A 21,424-nucleotide genomic window follows, 5' to 3' on the forward strand; every position below is an offset into this window, starting at 1 on the left:
ATCCTTCCAGGATTGATAAAATAAGTACCAGTTGAGTACTGGAGTCAATATAATCAACCTCCCCCTTATCTCCAAATTGCTGACCTTGTGCCAAAATTAGAATTATTTAGGCACTGTCACATATTGAATTTTAGGATTTGTTGTGCCTTGTTCTCCCAGAACTAAGCATAAACCATCCCTACAAATTCTTATTTAACTGCAGGCACTCTTTTACTTGTTTCAGTCATTTGACTGCGGCCATGCTGGAGCACCATTTTTAGTCGAGCAAATCGACCCCAGGACTTATTCTTTGTAAGCCTACTACTTATTCTATCATTCTCTTTTGGTGAACCGCTAAGTTATGGGGATGTAAACACAGCAGCATTGGTTGTCAAGCGATGGTTGGGGGGGGGACGAACATATACACAAACATATACACACATGTACATATATTTATACATATATACGATGGGCTCCTTTCAGTTTCCGTCTACCAAATCCACTCACAAGGCTTTGGTCGGCCCAAGGCTATAGTAGAAGACACTTGCCCAAGGTGCCACGCAGTGGGATTGAACCTGGAACCATGTGATTGGTAAGCAAGCTACTTAGCACACAGCCACTACTACACAATTTTTTTCCTCTTTTTAATGACAGAGTTTAAAGAAGACATTGCAATGGAAAGGTATCATTTGGCTCAGTAAACTAAAGTTAACATAATCTTGACATGAGGACAAGTATAAAAACAGCCATGCTATCAGGTTAACATGAGGGCATGTGAATTGTTGGTTATTTATGGCCATAGTGACCTAAATTTATGGTGAAGATTATGACTTTAGTTTATCTTCAATGACACAATTGTGTGTGTGCGTGTAAGAGCATGGAGAAAAAGTGAAAGGTGAGAGTATAATTGAAGGGAAAGAGTGAGAGAAAGGAGATTAGGCAAGTGAAGTGAAAGAGAATTACAGGATAGCATTCTAGCCTTTACCCTGTGACATTCCAATTTAAAAATATGCAAGGAAGTGTGATAAATCTGAGTTTTCTTTTGATCTTTATTCAGAATGTGGTGGTCTCCATCAGTTTTCTTTGTATTTAAATAATAATAAACAACCACCAACATGCCGGATAATCAACAGAATACAGTTTGCATTCCACACAGACACTATACAAGCACTAAAACAAAAGACTGCAACCATATCCCATAACAAAACAAACTGACACTATACAATACTAGGAAGAGTTTGCACTCCCCCCCCCCCGACAACAAAAAAGAACATACAATGCTGCGTACACTCATACACATCAGCATCATGAGGTGTAGCAGATGATGCAGTAGAAACCTACCTGAAACTAACAAATGTTGAAAAATAATAATAATAATAATAATAATAAAAATAATAATAATAATAATCATAATCATAATGATGATAGAATAATAATAATAATCATGATGATTGAATAATAATAACCATGAGGCAATTAAAAGTTGCTTGAAACTATCAGATGTCTAAAAATAATAGTGGTGATGATGATGGGGATGAACGTTACCATACCTCAGTTTATGAGAGGCAGGAGTTTCTGAAGAACGCTGGTTGTAACAGCAAAAATGAAGCTGGACCTTTAAGGGAAGGCCTTTCATTCGGCAGTGGATCAGTAAAGATGCAGACTGACCACAGTTGTCATCCTAATACAGCATCAGCAGATAATAGAGCGAGGAGGAGGAAGTGAACCAGTGAAGAAAACAGGATAGTGATGCAGTGCTTATTCTATCACTCTATTTTGCTGAACCACTAAGTTACAGGATGTAAATTCACCATCACTGGTTGTCAAACAGTGGTGAGGGACAAACACAGTCACACACACACACACACATACACTTGACTTCTTTCAGTTTCCATCTATCAAATCCACTCACAAAACTTTGGTTGGTCTGAGGTTGTAATAGAAGACACTTGCCCAAAGTGCCATGCAGTGGGACTGAACCCAGAACCATGTAGTTAGGAAGCAAGCTTCTTATCCCACAATAACATTTAGTTACAGATGTTTTAAAATAAATTCTTCTGTTCCACCAAAGGATGCAATCATGAAGGGTACGTTTTTTTTTTTTTTTTGCAGTCTGGAAATTATTCCCTCAGTCTCTTTTACTGAACTACTAAGTTATGGGAACAAAGAAATCAACACCTGTTGTGAAGTTGTGGCAATGGGGTGACAAAAACACACACACACAAATATATATATATACATACACATATATAGGCGGCGAGCTGGCAGAAACGTTAGCATGCCGGGCGAAATGTGTAGCCGTATTTTGTCTGCCGTTACGTTCTGGGTTCAAATTCCACCGAGGTGGACTTTGCCTTTCATCCTTTCGGGGTCGAAAAATTAAGTACCAGTTACGCACTGGGGTCAACGTAGTAGACTTAATCCATTTTGTCTGTCCTTGTTTGTCCCCTCTGTGTTTAGCCCCTTGTGGGTAGTAAAGAAATATATATATATATACATACACATGACAGGCTTCTACATAGGTTCCATCTACCAGATTCTCTCAAAATACACTAATTAGTCTGGGGCTATAGTAGAAGAGATTTGTCCAAGGTGCCAAGAGACTGAACCTGAAACCATGTGGTAGAAAGGTGACCTTCCAAACCATAAAACCAAAAAAAAAAAGAAGAATACACAACACTACTGTGTAATTTCTTGATCGCAGATGAAAGCAAGAAGGTGAAATTAATATCTCCAAGATTTGAATACCAAACTGAAAGTACTGTTATTAAAAACATTCAAGCCTCCTATGCCATCACAAGCTGCCTATTGCCGTGTAATAAATAAATAACAAACATGTAAAACAAATCAATGAATCCACATAAAAAAACAAACAAAAAGAAAAATTTGAAGAATATGGATATTTTCTTACTTTCAGGAGTTTTTTTGCGGAAAACTTTGGTAGAACCTTCATAACGGAGCACCATTTTGTCTCGGTCAAGGACGTAGATCCGTTCATATTGGTTGCCATGCTTCACCTTATTCATTACGATACCTTTCTCAAGTTCTTTGAGGTCAGCCTCCACTAAAAGAAAAAAAAAAATTAAATAAAAATTAGATTCAGGCAATAAAAGACATGTAAACAAAAATCATAGCATTTTAAAAATAATCAATAATAAATGGTAAAATTAATTAATTAATTAATAATTAATAAGTTTATCAAGTAGTTTGGTATGTTAAAAGAACCATTATCGGTAAACTTATACAAAAATTCTATAATTATGAGCATAATTATAATTAGGGTTCTGCAAAATTTGCTTCACCACATACCGAAATTTAGAAATAGCAGTCAAAATACTGTTCTACTACCATAAGATATCTCCAATATTTGAATACCAAACTGAGATATCTTATGGTAGTAGAATAGTATTTTAACTGCTATTTCTAAATTTCGGTATGTGGTGAAGCAAATTTTGCTGAACCCTAATTATAATTATGCGCATAATTATAGAATTTTTGCATTTAAAAAATATATTGATACAAAGCAATGCCTCAAAGTCTGGAATGGGAAACCCTTCACCTACAAGCAAAATCTTTGCATGTTTGCAAAATTTTGCTGGCATTCAAATTTGGAACTGTTTGTTTATTTGTTATTTAATGAATAATATTTTAATGTGTGCAGGCATGTACAGGGTAAAGACCTCCTTCGGTCACTAATGACATGAGCTTGTGCCTAGAAAGTTCCCCTCTGAGGCACAAAGTCTGGACAAAATTGCTTATGGAAGACCAGCAGTCACCCATGCATACCAGCCTCCCCTCTCCATGCCACCGATGTTATATAAGGGAAAGGTAAATTAGTAAAAGTCAAGATAAAATATTTTTCTCAGCACAGATGAAATCCCACAGGTTCTTATGCACTTAACAATTTATCCCTTGTACTAAAACAAAGGGGAGAAAAAGGTCCCACTGTGCTATACACGACATAGTTGTCTGACTATCTAGAAACAGTAGCCAAATCTTTAAATCACACCCTACCGCATTTAAAAACAAAGAAGATGCATTATATAATGTACTCCTTGGTGATGGTCATATCAGGCATGTTTTTATAGAACTACTCGAAATAGACTTTGGGCATAAACATTATTACAGAAAAATACATGGTCACAACCATTTGTGTTTCAGGAAATGCAGTTCATACCATGTCGTTAGAGAGTGTAATAAGATGGTGGAATTAATAAAGTCAAACTTGAAACCAAAGAATTGATGGTACACATTCTGATGCCAACACTGTGTAAGAGTTCAAGGCTCTAATACTGACCCAGTCCACTTAGGAGTTGTCTAATTGTGAAGGCATACAAACAAAGATATACCAGCAGTGGATATTCCATCCTTTTTTCTTTCAGACGCAGTATATCTTGGAATATATTAGCCAATATACTGTACCTTATTTTAAGATGACATGTTCTGATTTAAAGAAGATATAGAAGCTTTTCTAGCAAGGTGAGCGACCACTTGGTACAATAGGGGCAGGACAGCTCACTGCTATAAGCAATATGAATGCTGTTTCATCAAAGTGAATAAACAAAAATTTTAGTATGGTGGCTGGTTAAATTATTTGACTTACTAATCACATGACTATGCATGTAATGGTGTCATTTTATTTTATCTAGTTTCAGCTCACGAGCTGTGGCCATGCTGGGGCACCGCCATATGTGTATGTATCTTTCTCTTATTTCAATCATTAGACTGTGGCCATGCTGGAGCACCACCTTGAAGGATTTAGTCAAACAAATTGATTGCAGCACTTTATTTTTTAATCCTGGTACTTATTCTATCAGTCTCTTTTTGCCAAACCACTATGTTGTGGGGATGTTAACTAACCAACTCCAGTTGTCAAGCAGTAGTGGTGGGGACACTCACGCATATATATATATATATATGCAACAGGCTTTTTTTAGTTTCTATTTAACAAACCCACTCACAAGGCTTTGGTCAATCCAGAGGGCTAACATAAGACACTTGCCCAAATTGTCATGCAGTGGGACTGAATCTGGTACCATGTGTTTGGGAAGTAAGATTCTTACCACATAGTCGTGTGTGTGTGTATGTATCAACATATAGCCAGCAACAGTGGAATACCAGAGAGAACAGAACAACCAGTTCTTAAACCTGTCAAATCAATGGATCCAGTAGCCACCAGTCTTAGAGAAATTGTATGAAATTCCTGTTACGTGTCAACTTAATTAGCCACAGACCATTGCTGGAGTTAGTGCCAACATCAAAATACTAGTGGAATCAAACCTAGAACCATGCAGTTGCAGTGTAAATATCTTAACCACACAGCCATGACTGCACAATTATGTCATTGCGCAATTGTGGGTTTACATGTGTGTATGTATACAGAACTGTGAGTGAAAGATTTACTTCCTCATATGACAGCTGAAGTAACATAACACTTCATACGTGATACGTCTCTGATCATACTGTTTAAATGAAGGATTAAAATAACTTTTACTTTTATCTTAATCTCATTTTTGTAAATACCCGACAATTCTTAGAATACATTTCCAAGCGTGGCATATGGCATGTTTATCAGGATTTATATTTAACCAAACCATACCAAATCTTACTAAACCTTCTTAATTTAGCTATTTTTTTTTCTTTTTTGTTAGCTAGAATTTAAATTTTTTAAAATCTCAAGGTTGTATGACTAACTGCTAAATGACAAGACATTAGTATATAAGCTATTTGTCTTTTTATTTTTATTGTTTTTGTCATTTAACATCAGCACAGCTTTGGACCAGCAAATCTGTTTGGAAAAACATTCCAGCAGTGAATCACCTCATCTATCAACATATAATTCCTTTAAAACAGTAATGTAGTTTTTTTTTCAAGGGAATTTGGCTCTTATTTCTAGCAGATTAAACAACTACTTTCAGACTCACTTTTGAGATCATAATGAAACAAGCATCATAGCAGGATGGTTGGTTATAGTTTAGTTGCAGTTTAGAATGTACGTGCTTCCTATTTGCAGAATTTTGGTTTCTAAAATTAATGATATTGCAAACCAAAGACAAATACAAATTAATGATACTCATGAGAAAAGAATGAACATCACAGATTCTTATCCTCATTTCTGTTTATAACTGATGTATAAGAAATACAATGACTGATTCTGCAGTTATGCTGCCAAGAGCTCATGAATGTTTCATGAGCTGTTTGTTTCATAATGTTTTCAATGAAAATGAACTCACAGTTACTCTGTATTTCTTTTTCTGTCTACTAAAATATTTAAACTCTGTCACTGTTTTGATTTCTTTTCAATGTTATTTGCTGTTCTTAATCTCTTTAAATCAGCATCACCAAATAGGCTATTTGATTTTATTATCCAAGAAGCAGTAATGATTCAAATGCCCAGAGTTACTGTAAAACCCTTGGTTAAAAAAATGAAATTATGAACACCCTGCTTTATGTATTGAGTTCTATTTTACTTTCAGTGCACAAGGTCTCAGATCAAATCTCTTGTCTGGCAAGTACACCTCCAAAGCTTGTATATGTATGTATTTTGATATATATGTCAGCGAGAACTGCAATGTTGATGATTATGATGATGTTGGGACTTCACTTGGCCCTGCCTGAGATTTGAAGAAACACATAGGATAGTATCGTTCTGTGTGTTCATAGAATGCACACATAGGATAGTATCATCCTAGATATATTCCATCTAGAATAGTGATAGTTGGAATGTCTTTGACCAAAGATCAGCTGGATCTGGACTTATCTAGTGATTAATAATAACAAATACTCTGTCTTTTCCTCTACTCTCACTTGCACTTTACTCTTAAAAATCCTATATTGAATACATTCAATATTTTTCCCTCTTCACAATCGTATCCTTCCAAACCCTGTCTCAGTTTATGTTCCTCCGCTACTCTCTAACCAAACACAATCATACCTAGAAAGATGACAACCTGTGACAGTGTTAAGGGTACTCTTTACTGCGTGAGGTTGTATCTCTAAGCAAACACAACCTCAGGGTATTCCTAATATGACCAAATGTTGTCATTATCTTCCAATGGAGGGTACCTCTAATACTACTACATGTAGTAACTTTCTCTCCCATGAACCAATGATGGAACTTTTACAGTCTCTTGACTTGCTAAATGTTATAGCTAGTGAATCTCTCTCTCAATTCACATCCCTGCTGTCTAAGGAAAGACCAACTGGATAATTTCATGTGACTATAAACCAGAAAAACTCAAAAATGGACATCTGTGTTTACAGAGGAAATAATGATGTTTCTGCATATCCATTAACTATAAACACAAAATCCATTTGGCTGCCTGCTTTTGTATCTTCTTAGGGGTACAAACAAATGAAATCACACCCACTAAAGTATACACGTGGGATTTAGGGATTAAAATGATAGAATGTAATTTGAAAGATTTGGCTGCAGAGTGAATGACCATATAGATGCTGGTTTGTTGCAAAATTGGTGTCATATTAAGTCGGCACATGGCTTAATGGTTAGGGTGTTGAACTTATGAGAATAAGGTCATTGGTTCAATTTCTGATGCAGGAGGTGTATTGTATTCTTGAGCAAGGCATTATGTCATATTGCTCCTGTCTAAGCTAAAAATGAGAACCAGTCTAGTATTAGTGCAACCTGCTCTCCTGTTAGTTGTTACATCATGGATTTTTCTGGATCAATGAGAAGAGGGTCAAGAGGGTGCTTATGTCTGTTTATGACCACACAGATACACCTAAAACAATTAACTCAACCATGATAAATATCACCAAGTCACACTTGTTTGCAAGTGATGGCTTTGCTTTATGCTGAATTAACCAAGTGCTATTTAGCATTATCATTAATATTGTAATAAGGTTTTATAATATTGGCATTAGGAAGGGCGTCCAGCCATAGAGACCAAGCCAAGTCAGACTGGAACCTGATACAGTTCTTTGGCTTACCAGTTCCAGTCAAACTGTCTTACCCATGCCAGCATGGAAAGCAGACACTAAATAATGACGATGATATTTTAAGGTGGCAAGCTGGCAGAATCATTAGCATGCCAGACAAAATGCTTAGCAGTATTTCATTTGTCTATACATTCTGAGTTCAAATCCTGCCAAGGTAGACTTTACCTTTTATCCTTTTGGGGTCAATAAGATAAGTTGGGGTTGATGTAACCAACTTACCCCCTCCACCAAAATTGTTGGTCTTGTGCCAAAATTTGGAACCATTAGTTTTGATAAAACTTTTAATTTAATTATGAAGACTTTAACGTGTGCAGTCTCAGACAAGATAACATTAAAAGGGTTAAGGAGGAAATATTTTCCTGAAATGGAAGCCAATCTGTTTAACACTGTATCATCGACAATGCTTGTGTGTGTGTGTGTGTGTGTGTGTGTATGAATGAACAGACAGGCACAATACACCATTTGTTCCAAATGCCACAACAGATAACCACAGCTCAGATCAGAATACAAACTACTGAAGTGAAATGGGAAGCTACATTTTCATTCATGGTTTGAAGTGTTGTGGAATATAGGCCAGAGGCAAAGCAGATATACATCTAGCCAAACGTGATGGTGATAAACAGCATACATATATTAACAACTACACCTTTGAATATTCCTTATGTCTGGCATGTGTGTATATAGGCATGCATATTTTTTTATTAAAAGCATATTCAAAGGTGTGTGTGTGTGTGTGAACATATATTTTCAAAAAACAATCAAAGGATTGGTTGTTTGTATGTACATACACACGCATAAAAAAATATATGCATGCATACACATATACCTACATGCATACATATATATACAAGCATATGAACACACACACACAGAGTATTTTTTTTCAGAAATATTTCTGCAAATAGATAATACCATACTTTTACATTCTGCCTAATTTAGAATCAGTTTTATCAGAGTTGACCTGTGGCTAAATAAAAACATCTTCAAAATGCTCTTACTAATTATCTGTTCATGATAGATGGGAAAGGCCAACATTCCCCAATAAATACTCACTTGTAAGTCTTGAGCACGGGTGCAAGCATGGCTGTAATGGGTAAGAAGTGCCCTCAACAATTACATACCTCTGGATTCAATCCCAATGTATGACACTTTGAGCATATGTCTTGTATGATAACCTCAGGTCAACTTGTGAGTGGAATTTGTAGATGGAAACTGTATGAAAGCCCTGTGTATGTGAAAGAGAGAGAGGGAGAGAGGGGGAGAGAGCGAGATAGTAAGATGTGCGTGTGTGCTTTCCACTGAAGTATATCAGTGAAGGTTACAGACATCCGTAACCTCACTGCTGAAAACTCATGCTTTACTGATGAATCCTTGAATGCACTTGTTCTACATTGAGTCACAGACACTATCTCATTGTTGCCATCAGAAAAGCAGTTAATTAGTGATCGGCCCATTACAAGCCTGTAGTTAATAACTAAAATGTTCATCAACTATCCATATTGGATAAATAAATAAATATATTCCTGCAAAGCCACACTCAAGTGGGACTTTACATGGATATATTTCAAGTGCACTCAGATATTCTTTTACTTGTTTCAGTCATTTGACTGTGGCTATGCTGGAGCACCGCCTTTAGTCGAGCAAATCAACCCTAGAGCTTATTTTTTGTAAGCTAGTACTTATTCTATCGGTCTCTTTTGCCAAACTGCTAAGTTACGGGGACGTAAATACACCAGCATCAGTTGCCAAGCGATTTTGAGAGGACAAACACAGACACACAAACATATACACACACATACCTCTCTCTCTTTCGGAGAGGCACAAGCACCTACACGCACATAATACACACACGGCAGTAACTTCCACCTACCGAATTCAATCACAAAGCTCCGGTCGGCTCAGGGCTATAGTGGAAGACACCTACCCAAAGTGCCACGCAGTGGGACTGAACCCGAAACCATATAGCTAGGAAGCAAGCTCCCTAACCACATAGCCATGCCAAGCTTCTAGTTTCCGTCTACCAAATCCACTCACAAGTCTTTGGTCGGCCTGAGGCTATAGTAGAAGACACTTGCCCAAGGTGCCACGCAGCGGGACTGAACCCAGGACCATGTGGCAGGTAAGTAAGCTACTTACCGCACAGCCACTCCTGCGCCTATGTGAGAAAAAACCTTCAGCTAAGGAGATAGTTCTGGGAGAAAATTCGCGTATTAGACATATGTGGAAACACATAAGGGCTGTGAATGACATCATGGGATCATAGGATGTATACATTTCTGTGCTGTTTCACTTTGTTAGCTACAAACAACATTGCTATCACTCACAGTTATATAAGAATGGAATTACTTTTATTAAAACAGCATACAGAATATACATTTGTGTGTGTACAACTTTGTTTAGTTAGAATTAAATAGTATAATAGAATTAAATAGAATATAAAATATATTCATATAAAATCACATCCAATATGTTGCAGTGTATTTGGACAATAAGAACTTTTACTGTGAAAATAGACCTGAGAGAAAACTCTCCACCAAATTGTGTTTGGAAACACATTTTTTTTCTTCTTTTTTTGAAAGAGCAACACATGAATTCTGGTGCATCGTTTGACACTTGTTTCCTGTGTTGTTGGCTACAAAAACCAAATCTATCACTCAAAACCTGCCAAGAACAATTATTCTTATTAAAACATCATCATCATTTAACGTCTGCTTTCCATGCTAGCATGGGTTGGACGATTTGACTGAGGACCAGGCTCCAATCTTGATCTGGGAGAATTTCTACAGCTGGATGCCTTCCTAATGCCAAATATAGAATATAAAACACCATATAGAATATATGTTGATATGTGCAAAGCTTGGTCAAGTTAGAATTAAATACATAATGTTGCACAGTCCATCTTTTGTTTTCACACATATCTAAGAGGAAAAATTTTCTCTTTGGATTACCTCTGCAGTGAAACTCTTCTCACATCTGAATGCTCTTGAATATGTTGAATATGACTTTACATGAATATATTTTATTCAATGCTGTTCTGTTTGACCTTATTTAAGAAAAATAAATAGAAATCATCTGTTGTCATTTCATGGATGTATCTCTATCTTTTTTAGCCCTTTCCAAGCCTAGCCAGGCTCATGGGACCAGTTTCCTGGTTTCTGTAGCATATGTGTTCCCCCAGTTGGATGGGACACCAGTCCATCTCAGTGTTACTCAAGAAACAGGAAGAGAGAGTGAGAGAAAGTTGTGTCAAAAGAGTACAACTGGGGTCGCCACCAACCCCTGCCGGAGCCTCGTGGAGCTTTAGGTGTTTTCGCTCAATAAACACACACAACGCCTGGTCTGGGAATTGAACTGCAATCCTCCGACCGCGAGTCCGCTGCCCTAATCACTGGGCTATTGTGCCTCCACAAGCGCTCTTTTAAAGCCTAGCCAGGCTCATGGGCCTGGTTTCCCGGCATATGTGTTCCCCAGCTGGATGAGATGCCAGTCCATCACAGTGTTACTCCTTTTTGCCAGCTGAGTGGACTGGAGCAACGTGAAATGAAGTGTTTTGCTCAAGAACACAACGCATTGCCTGGTCCAGGAATCGAAACCACAATCTTATGATCATGATGCTGATACCCTAACCACTAAACCACGCACCTCCACATATCTCTGTATAATATATTTAATTTCAGAAAGTCTCAATTCACCAATCTATAGATAACTAAATTTCAAGGAATATTATTACACACAGACTTGTATCTTATCCATGGCTATGAAATTCATATTCTGATTACGTGATTTAGTGACATGAAATCAGAGATAAATGCCAGTATTCAATGTTTCTGCCTAAGACCCCCCCGAGAGAGTAGATTTATAGCTTGCTATGTGGTTGACAGGCCAGCTACAAGAAATAAGAAATATTCAATGGGAGAAGATTTATAGTTAGCTGTTAATATGGATGACAGGCTGTTTATGATATGTTTGATAAAAGGAGATTCATAACAGGCATAGGGCTGACTGGCTGTCTACATACAAGACAGTAGTAATCTTGTTACAAGTCTATATTATCTTCCTTTATTTGTTTCAGTTATTAGACTGTGACCAAGCTGGGGCACTGCCTTGAAGGGTTTTAGTCAAACAAATTGATCCCAGAACTAATTTTTCTTCTTAAGTCTGCTATTTATTCTATCAATCTCTTTTTCCAAATCATTAAGTTATGAGAACACAAACAAACCAATATCAGTTGTCAAAGTGGGTGGGAACAAACACACACATACATACACACAATGGGCTTCCGTATAATTTGCACCTACAACATTCATTCACAAGACATTGGTCAATCCAGGGCTACAATAGAAGATGCTTACCCAAGGTACTATACAGTGGGACTGAACCCCAAACCACATGATTGCAAAGCAAGCTTCCTAACCACACAGCCATCCTGTGCAAAATTGCTGATTTAACAATATTACTCAAATGTGAATTTAAGCTGAAAATCACTTTAAATATTTTAATTTACAAAAAGTTCCACTGACATCTATTGGTGGATTGTAGAGATAGTTCAAACAATTATTTATAACAGCTGTAGCAAGTGACAATTATAGCAATTTTTAGAGATTAAATAACCATTTCTATTATCATAATAAAGCATTTACATAAAAATGCACACACAGTATTATTAGAAAAATATTTCAAAATTTCTGTGTTTTTAAGTGTAAATTGTCATCCTCATCTTCATAACATCCACTTTTCCATGTTTGCATGGGTCAGATAAAATTTATTGAGGTAGATTGTTCAACTGTTGGAGGACTTTCTTGTCACCAATCTTCACCTGTTTCCATGCAAGATAATATTTTCCCATGGCCTGACATGCTTTTGCTGAATGTTGGAAATGAATGACGTTGCTTGTATGACAATGACACTTATTTACAAGCATCACATGATGTCAAGATAAGGATATAAACAATGGATTTCTTTCAGCTTCTGTCTATCAAGTCCACTTAAAAGGCTTTGCTCAGGGTCAGCTCATGGCTATAAAAGATAATTTGCCTAATCATGTGGTTTTAGAAACAGACTTTTAGAAACTGACTCAGCAAAGATGTTTAAGTGCAACCACATCTTACAGTCTTTTAATGTAAAGTAGACCAAAGTGGAGCAAAATCTAAAGACAGTTCCTTAATTTGTAGAGTTTAATGGGATTTGCTAAGTAGATACCCCATCAGGAGTCTGGGTAGATATATCGAAGTGATTATCAGGAATATTGATACTTTTGGTACAACTCAAGCTATACCTAATCTCAGTCTTATCTACGGTACCCCTTGATGGTATCTCATGCATATAATAGAAAGAATCTACTTCATTAGCAGAACCTTTCTATGCAAGGAAAGCTAAGATGGCTTATGTAGTCAAGAGGATGAACAAATCTGATGTGCTTCTCAATGGTAGCATTGTTGCATTAAATTATGATTTGTGTCGCATCTAAAAATGATGTTTAACCATCATTCTAGGTTAAGCATCAATTGAAGATTTCACAGCCAAATGAAATACATCACTTTATAATTCCAATGTAGCAAAGAGATGTGAGTTGTTTTCAGAAATTACTTCAAGAATTATGTTGTGTGGACGCCCCCAGACGATGAACTAGACTAACCCAATACATAGATATAGAGGGAGAAGTCTAGACGTCAAGAGTAGCAGTAGTAGACTAGAACAGAGTAGCAGTAGAGAAGAGTTGAGTAGTAGAGGTATCTGAATGTGTGACATAACAGTGGTGATGAGGATGAGATAACTCACACAGCCACTGTGTAGTATTGCGATATAGCAAATTAATACTACAAAAATCACCCAATAGTGCATTTGAGTATCATTAAGGGATCTGGGATTTTGTAGGATTTTCTTAACAGTATGAGTTCTAATCACCACCAAAGGTCATTTTAAATCTTGTTAAGTATTTTATACCAAACAACTTTCTGATTAGTTACTAGAGTAAATTGTTTACTTTTTTACTGGTTTCAGTCACTGGACTGCGACCATACTGGGGCACTGCCTTAAAGGGTTTAGCCAAACAAATTGACCCCAGTATCTATTTTGTTTTTAAAGCTTGGTACTTAAAATTATTGGTCTCTTTTGCCCAAATGCTAAGTTATAGTGACAAACAAACCAACACTGGTTGTCAAGTAGTGGTGACAGACAAACACACACACAAACACACACAGGTACATACATACATACATTGACATACATACATAGACATACATTGACATACATACACTTATGACAAGCTTTTTCAGTTTCCTTTCACCATATCTACTCACAAGGCTTTAGTTTGCCTAAGAAAAAAAATGACAACATTTTTCGATAGTCACCAACTGCTATATAAACCTGCATTCCTACTCTGCAATAATTTTTTGACAGAATTTAGAGACCAAGAAACAAAAAATGCTACAGACTTGGTGTTTTGATTAAAAGTGGCCTGACTATGATAAATAACAAGTCTGTGTACTTCACTTACAATAGCAGCCATAGTAGTTCTTTTTTAAGTTATTGATTGCCATTATATATTTCCATGAGTGTCAGAACTGGGCATTAATTAATAGTATTATTCATGCAGAGATGCAAGGAACCTTTCATGTAAAATAAGCAGAGTGACATATAACACAAGATAAGTATTAGTTATTAGTAGGCACAGACATTTCTCTGAGTGGAATTAAACATGAGGAATCAGGATATAATTAATGGCTAATCTAGTAACCTAGAATACAGGGAGATTTTGTGCAAAATTTTCATTTATCATTATCATAGCCTTATAGTCCTTAGCTGGCAAATTTAGTTAATACAACTGATTCAAAAGTAAAATTTTTGTAACGTTTTCTATAGCTGGATGCCCTTCTTAACACCAATCATTTTACAGTATACTAGAGGCATTTTTTTTGGTGACACCAGCACTATAGAGGCTGTCTTGATGCAGTGAGTCTAACATCTGTTGTGAAATTGATTGGTAATATTGGCTGCAATGGATCTATAATACTAAATATTTTGATTAATATACTCATGCTATTGACAAACATACATGCCTATATTTTGACTCACAGATTCTTAGGTGACTATGTACATATATATATGTATGTATATATGTATACACACACACACACATGCATGCACACACACGTATGTACATACATACAGTAGTTTGCATCAGTACAGTACACATTTTCAGGTATTTCAGTCTCAATGTTTAGATCAACATTCGAATCCTATACCTGTATTGTATGGTCACTATATTTTCCATGCAGGAGTACTCTCTTTACTTGTTTCAGTCATTTGACTGTGGCCATGATGGAGCACCGCCTTTAGTCGAGCAAATCGACCTCTGGACTTATTCTTTGTAAGCCTGGTACTTCTTCTATCGGTCTCTTTTGCTGAACCACTATGTTACGGGGATGTAAACACACCAGCATCGGTTGTCAAGCAATGTTGGGGGGACAAACAGACAAGCACATACACATATATATACATATATACGACAGGCTTCTTTCAGTTTCCATCTACCAAATCCACTCACAAGGCTTTGGGCGGCTCGAGGCTATAGTAGAAGTCACTTGCCCAAGGTGCCACACAGTGGGACTGAACCCAGAACCATGTGGTTTGCAAGCAAACTGCTTACCACACAACCACCCCTATGCCTAGTAGGTGAGATTATCAGAAACACAAGCCCCAAAATTGGTCTTCAGTCTTAGGTTTGCTACCCTACAACTATCACCAATCCTCCCTTCCACACACATACACACGCATTCGCCTCACTGGCCAGAGAATTGTGTCACACTGACTCATATCCGATCACCAACAGTTGATGTGTCAACCGGTAATACAAGCATTTATTATATGTAAGAAATCTTGTTTAATGTGTGTATTTAATAGCTAAGGAAAAGTGACAGAGTACACCACCCACAGAAGCCTCTAGCAGTTGTTAAACCCCTTTTTTTTTTTTTGTATTTATCATTTTTAAAATTCATTATATATATAGGTGTGGCTGTGAGGTAAGAAGCTTGATTCTCAATGACATGGTTCCGTGTTCAGTCTCACTCTGTGACACCATGGGCAAATGTCTCCTGCCAATCAAACCCATGTGAGTGGATTTGGTAGACAGAAACTGAAAGAAGCCTATTGTGTGTGTGTGTGTGTGTGTGTGTATACATATATATATATATATATATCGAATTGAACCAGCCAGGATCCCTGGTCTGGTGGTACGTAAAAAGCACTATCCGACTCGTGGCCGTGGCACGTAAAATACTCCAATGCGACCGTACGACAGGCACCCTTGCCAACCCCCTTTGCTTGTGAAGACATGTTGGGGCAAGCGAAATCGAAATCGAATTGAACCAGCCAGGATCCCTGGTCTGGTGGTACGTAAAAAGCACTATCCGACTCGTGGCCGATGACAGCACCGCCTCGACTGGCTTCCGTGCCGGTGGCACATAAAATACACCAATCTGACCGTGGCCGTTGCCAGCCCCGCCTGGCCCTGTGCAGGTGGCACGTAAAAAGCACCCACTACACTCACGGAGTGGTTGGCGTTAGGAAGGGCATCCAGCTGTAGAAACATTGCCAAATTAGACTGGAGCCTGGTGCAGCCTTCTGGCTTCCCAGAACCCCGGTCGAACCGTCCAACCCATGCTAGCATGGAGAACGGACGTTAAACGACGATGATGATGATGATGATATATATATATATATACACATACATACATATATATATTTATATATATGTATGGGTGGGTGCATATATGTGTGTAAGTGTGTGTATCTGTGTGAATGTGTGTGTCTGTAACTTACTATTGATTAACAAATGGTGGTGGTGTGTTTATGTCCTCGTGACTTAGTAGTTCAGCAAAGAAAGACCAATAGAATGAATATCAGGCTTCAAAATAAGTATTGGGGTTCGATTAAAATTTCTCAATGCAGTGCTCCAGCATGGCCGCAGTCAAATGACTGAAACAAGTAAAAGAATATATATATATATTCTTTTTACTTGCTTCAGTCATTTGACTGCAGCCATGCTGGAGCACTGCTTTTACTGAAACAAATCAACCCCAGGACTTATTCTTTGTAAGCCTAGTACTTATTCTATCGGTCTCTTTTGTCAAACCACTAAATTACAGGGATGTAAAGACACTAACACCAGTTCTCAAGTGATGGTGGAGGAGACAAAGACAGACACACAAATGCATACACATATATATACACACACACACACACACAACAGGCTTCTTTCAGTTTCTGTTTATCAAATCCACTCACAAGGCTTTGGTCAGCCTGAGGCTATAGTAGAAGCCACTTGCACAAGGTGCCACGCTGTGGGACTGAACCTGGAACCATGTGTTTGGGAAGTAAGCTTCTTACCACACAGCCACTCCTGCACCTATAACATATATCTCCAATTAATGTTGTTGGTTATAGTTTCCTAACAGACCAGTGCTTAGTTTACAGTATCATGGTGTGAGTAATAAGTGTTTGTAACTGTAGAAAGAATTTAATGAGATGATTAGTTGCCACTGTTTGGATGCTGGCAATTTGGCAACAATATGTTTTGGCACTAGAGACAAACATATACACACAGACGCACACATGCTCAGAAATATGCTCACACACTTAAACAGAGAGAGAGAGAGAGAGAGAGAGATGTAGACTGACAGAGACAGAGAGAGACAGACAGAGAGATGTTTTTGCAATAGGAGTCATTTAATATATCATAATGCTCCCCTATCTCTCTCTCTCTCTCTCTCATCTTTCTACTCATAGTACCAACATTCAAATTTACTGTCAGTTTTACTTTGTCAAAGACGTACAGAAATCCATTGAGAAAATGTTTCTTTTCCATGCTTCAGCACTAACATGCATTAATGCATGCATTAGGGCATATCTATGTACATGCATTAGTGCATGCGCATGAATCTTGTCCTCTTTAAGAGTCTTTACAATCAGCTACACTCTGATGATCACTTGAAGACTGAAAGACATTGCTACTTGCCATTCATTTTGATAATCTCATAGTTGTAGGGGTGTTGAAGATATGGAGAAAAAAACATACCCAGCCACTATCAGGAAAGGTAAAAAAAAAGGCATGTATGCCCGAGGGTGTGCTGAAAAGTTCCTGGCTTTAAGGATATCATGAAAGGCGTGGTTGGAGGTTAACCTTCTGAGTTCTTTTACAGGGTTTAGAAAAAGTGAAGGACTGTTGCAATAAGTGCGTGAATCTGAGAAGGGAATATGTTAATAAAAATCGTAACTGGTCCTCCTGTATTTCTCTAGCCCAAAACGAGGAACTTGTCAGCAATTACTAAGTAATTCCAGGTCTGTGAATGAAGCTGAACACCAAAGATTGGAATCATGAAGGAATTCACAAATGAAACATGAGATGGTTGATGAAAATCATTGGATTTGAAGGGTAATCATAAGCTGTCAGTGTGTGAATATATGTGTATGTGTGTATAATTTTGCATCAAAAGTTTGTTTTCATTAAGGAAGAAGTCATTCCAATCAAGAATAATTAAAGTATATAAACTGAATGTATACTGGTGATTGCTTGTTGGCACAAGGCCACCATTTCAATGAGAATTATGTAAACATACACAATAAGCTTCTTTCAGTTTCTTTCTACCAAATTTACTTTTATTCTCTCCAACTAATTTGTGATTAATTATTCTGCCAGCTCATTACCTAAAAATAATGATTTCAAATTTTGGCACAAGGCCAATAACTTTGGGAAAGCAGGTAAGTCAATTACATTGACCTCAGTACTCAACTGGCGTTTATTTTATTTACCCTGAAGGGATGAAAGTAAAGTAGACTTCAGTGAAATTTGAACTTGGAATGTAATGACAGATGAAATACCAATAAGTATTTTGTTTGGTGTGTTAATAATTCTGCCATCTCACCACCACCGTCGTCGTCGTCGCCGCCGCCGCCGCAGCAGCAGCAGCAGCAGCAGCAGCAACAACAACGACAACAGCAACAGCAACAGCAACAACAACAACAGCAACAACAACAACAAGGGAAAGTTTAAGATCAGACAATTATTGCTGCCCTGCTTTCCCACCACAGTCATTTTCTTTTTACTTTTTTTTTCCGAGAGATTGAACGGGAATCAACTTGCTTAAAACGGTTGATATTTCTTCTCCTTAGAATCTACAAAAATATTCCTTACCTTTCTATTTTTTTTTTTTTTACATTCCTCAATACAAAAGAGGTGTTTATTCTGTAAATGGAAATGAACTTCCATTGAATAAGTAATTGCCACATTGTAACACTTCTATCAATAGTGGGATAGTATCTGAAACACTTACTGAATAATCAAACTTACTTTATATAATTATTTTTTTAATGCTTTGGCATAAAGCCACAAATTTGTTGGGAGGAATTAAAGTGTAATCAATTAAATCAACTCTGGATACCAGCGTAGTATTTATCTTATCAAACCTGGTAGAACCAGAAATTACAATATAGAGGAACAGGTAAAGCATCCAGTCTTTTTGCAATTCAATAACATTACCAAAACTGAATGTTGTTGGTTTTCTTTTTGTCTTGAAATTACTCTAGTTTCATGAAAAACTGACCTGTGAAGGATGAAATTTTTTTCAAAATAATGCTAAATTTTGTCAACTGTTCCCTTGCCTTCAAATTTTTGGCTCTGAAAATCATAATCACCCTCATCATTTAACATCCATATTTCCATGCTTGCATGGCTCAGATAGAAATTGTTGCAGCAGGCAAGCTGGCAGAAACGTTAGCACGCCAGGCGAAAGGCTTAGCAGTATTTCGTCTGCCAATATGTTCTGAGTTCAAATTCCTCCAGGGTTAACTTTGCCTTTCATCCTTTCAGGGTCGATTAAATAAGTACCAGTTATGCACTGGGGTCAATATAATCGACTTAATCCATTTGTCTGTCCTTATTTGTCCCCTCTGTGTGTAGCCCCTTGTGGGCAGTAAAGAAATAAGAAATTGTTGCAGCAGATGTTCTATGGCCAGATGCCATTCATGTTGCTAACCCTCATCTATTTCCAAGCAAGTTAATATTTTCCCATGGCCAGATAGGTTTTCCATGGAAGACTGGGAATAAACAACAACACTTGTGTGACATAATTGCTTGTTAGTGTGTACCCATGTCAAAACATGGGTACACACAAACATATGGGCTTCATTTAGTTTCTGACTACCAAATCCACTCACAAGGCTTTGGTCAGCCTGGAACTATTGAAGAAGACAAAGTGCCATATAGTGGCACTGACACCAATACCACTTGGTTCAGAAGCAAGCTTCTCAACCAAACAGCCATGGTTGCATCATCATCATCTCGGTTACAAATTATTAGCGAAGGTGCATGGCTTAGTGGTTAAGATATTTGGCTCACAATCGTAAGGTTGCAAGTTCGATTCCCAGTGGCATATTGCGTCCTTCAACAAGATACTTTATTTCATGCTGTTCCAGTTCACTTAGCTGGCACAAAAAATGAGTATTTTAAAGGGCCAGCTTTGTCACATTCAGTGTCACACTGAATCTCCCTGAGAAAAATGTTAAGGGTACATGTATCTGTGGAGGGCTCAGCCACCTGCACGTTAATTTCATGAGTAGGTTCTTCTGCCAATAACATCAACTGGAACCTTTGTTGTCATAAGCAATGGAGTGCCAGTTAATAAATTATTATTGCGGACATAGTGTGTTGTGTCAGACTTCCAAAATTTAATTTCATTCCTCAACATTCTTAGTTCAAATCCTACTGCAGTCGACTTTGCTTTTCACATTTTCAGTAAAGCACCAATCAAATAATGGGGTTGATTTCATTGACTATTATTATCATAATAATTATTAATATTATTATTGTTATTATTGTAGCATTTATTCCTATATTAAATTCAAAATACAACACAACTGGGTGCTGCTGTTTGGACACTGATGATTTAGCATGGCTGACTGGATGTTGAATCTGTTTTGGTGACTGTATATTTTGGCACACTGTGTGCAAAACACACACATGCACAGAAATATACACATACAGAGAGAGTGAGAACGGAGGAGAGACACACTATGCTTATATACAAAGATAACTAGAGGTTCACACATAAATGGAAAGTGAGAAAAAAAAAAGAGAATGAGAGAAACATTAAAAACATCTGATGTCAAATAAGTGAGCATTAATTCAGTAATACCAAATAGGCAGTGCCAAAGGGTCACATACTATTGTAAAGCAAGGGAGGGGTGTGACAAATAGTACAATAGATAGTTTATATTCCTTAGAATACTGGATAAATATTAATCAGAGGTCAATGAATCTAGTTAGTATTGGCCTGTGTCAGCAAAGATAATTTGGTAATGTTCATAAATTTGGGTTAGTATATTATTATTATATAATGGTGGTGGTGGGTGAGTGAGACAAGAATTTTCAATGTTTTTAAGTCTCTTCATCAAAAAGGAAAACAGGTTTCAAAAATGTTCTAACAATAAT

The 21,424-nt window shown here is 37.2% G+C and overlaps 1 protein-coding gene across 4 annotated transcripts in view; it reads right to left on the reverse strand.

The window, feature by feature from the left end:
- The window catches only part of LOC115218529 (1-phosphatidylinositol 4,5-bisphosphate phosphodiesterase delta-1), a 154,740-nt gene that overhangs the window by 85,797 nt on the left and 47,519 nt on the right, over nucleotides 1–21,424 (reverse strand). For all 4 annotated transcript variants that reach the window (XM_029788399.2, XM_029788398.2, XM_029788400.2 and 1 more), the window contains exon 2: nucleotides 2,891–3,043. In XM_029788399.2, the coding sequence (XP_029644259.1) occupies nucleotides 2,891–3,043 (153 nt within the window). The remainder of the gene's footprint in view (nucleotides 1–2,890; nucleotides 3,044–21,424) is intronic.

Source organism: Octopus sinensis, linkage group LG13 (assembly GCF_006345805.1).
Source record: "Octopus sinensis linkage group LG13, ASM634580v1, whole genome shotgun sequence".
Lineage (NCBI taxonomy): Eukaryota > Metazoa > Mollusca > Cephalopoda > Octopoda > Octopodidae > Octopus > Octopus sinensis.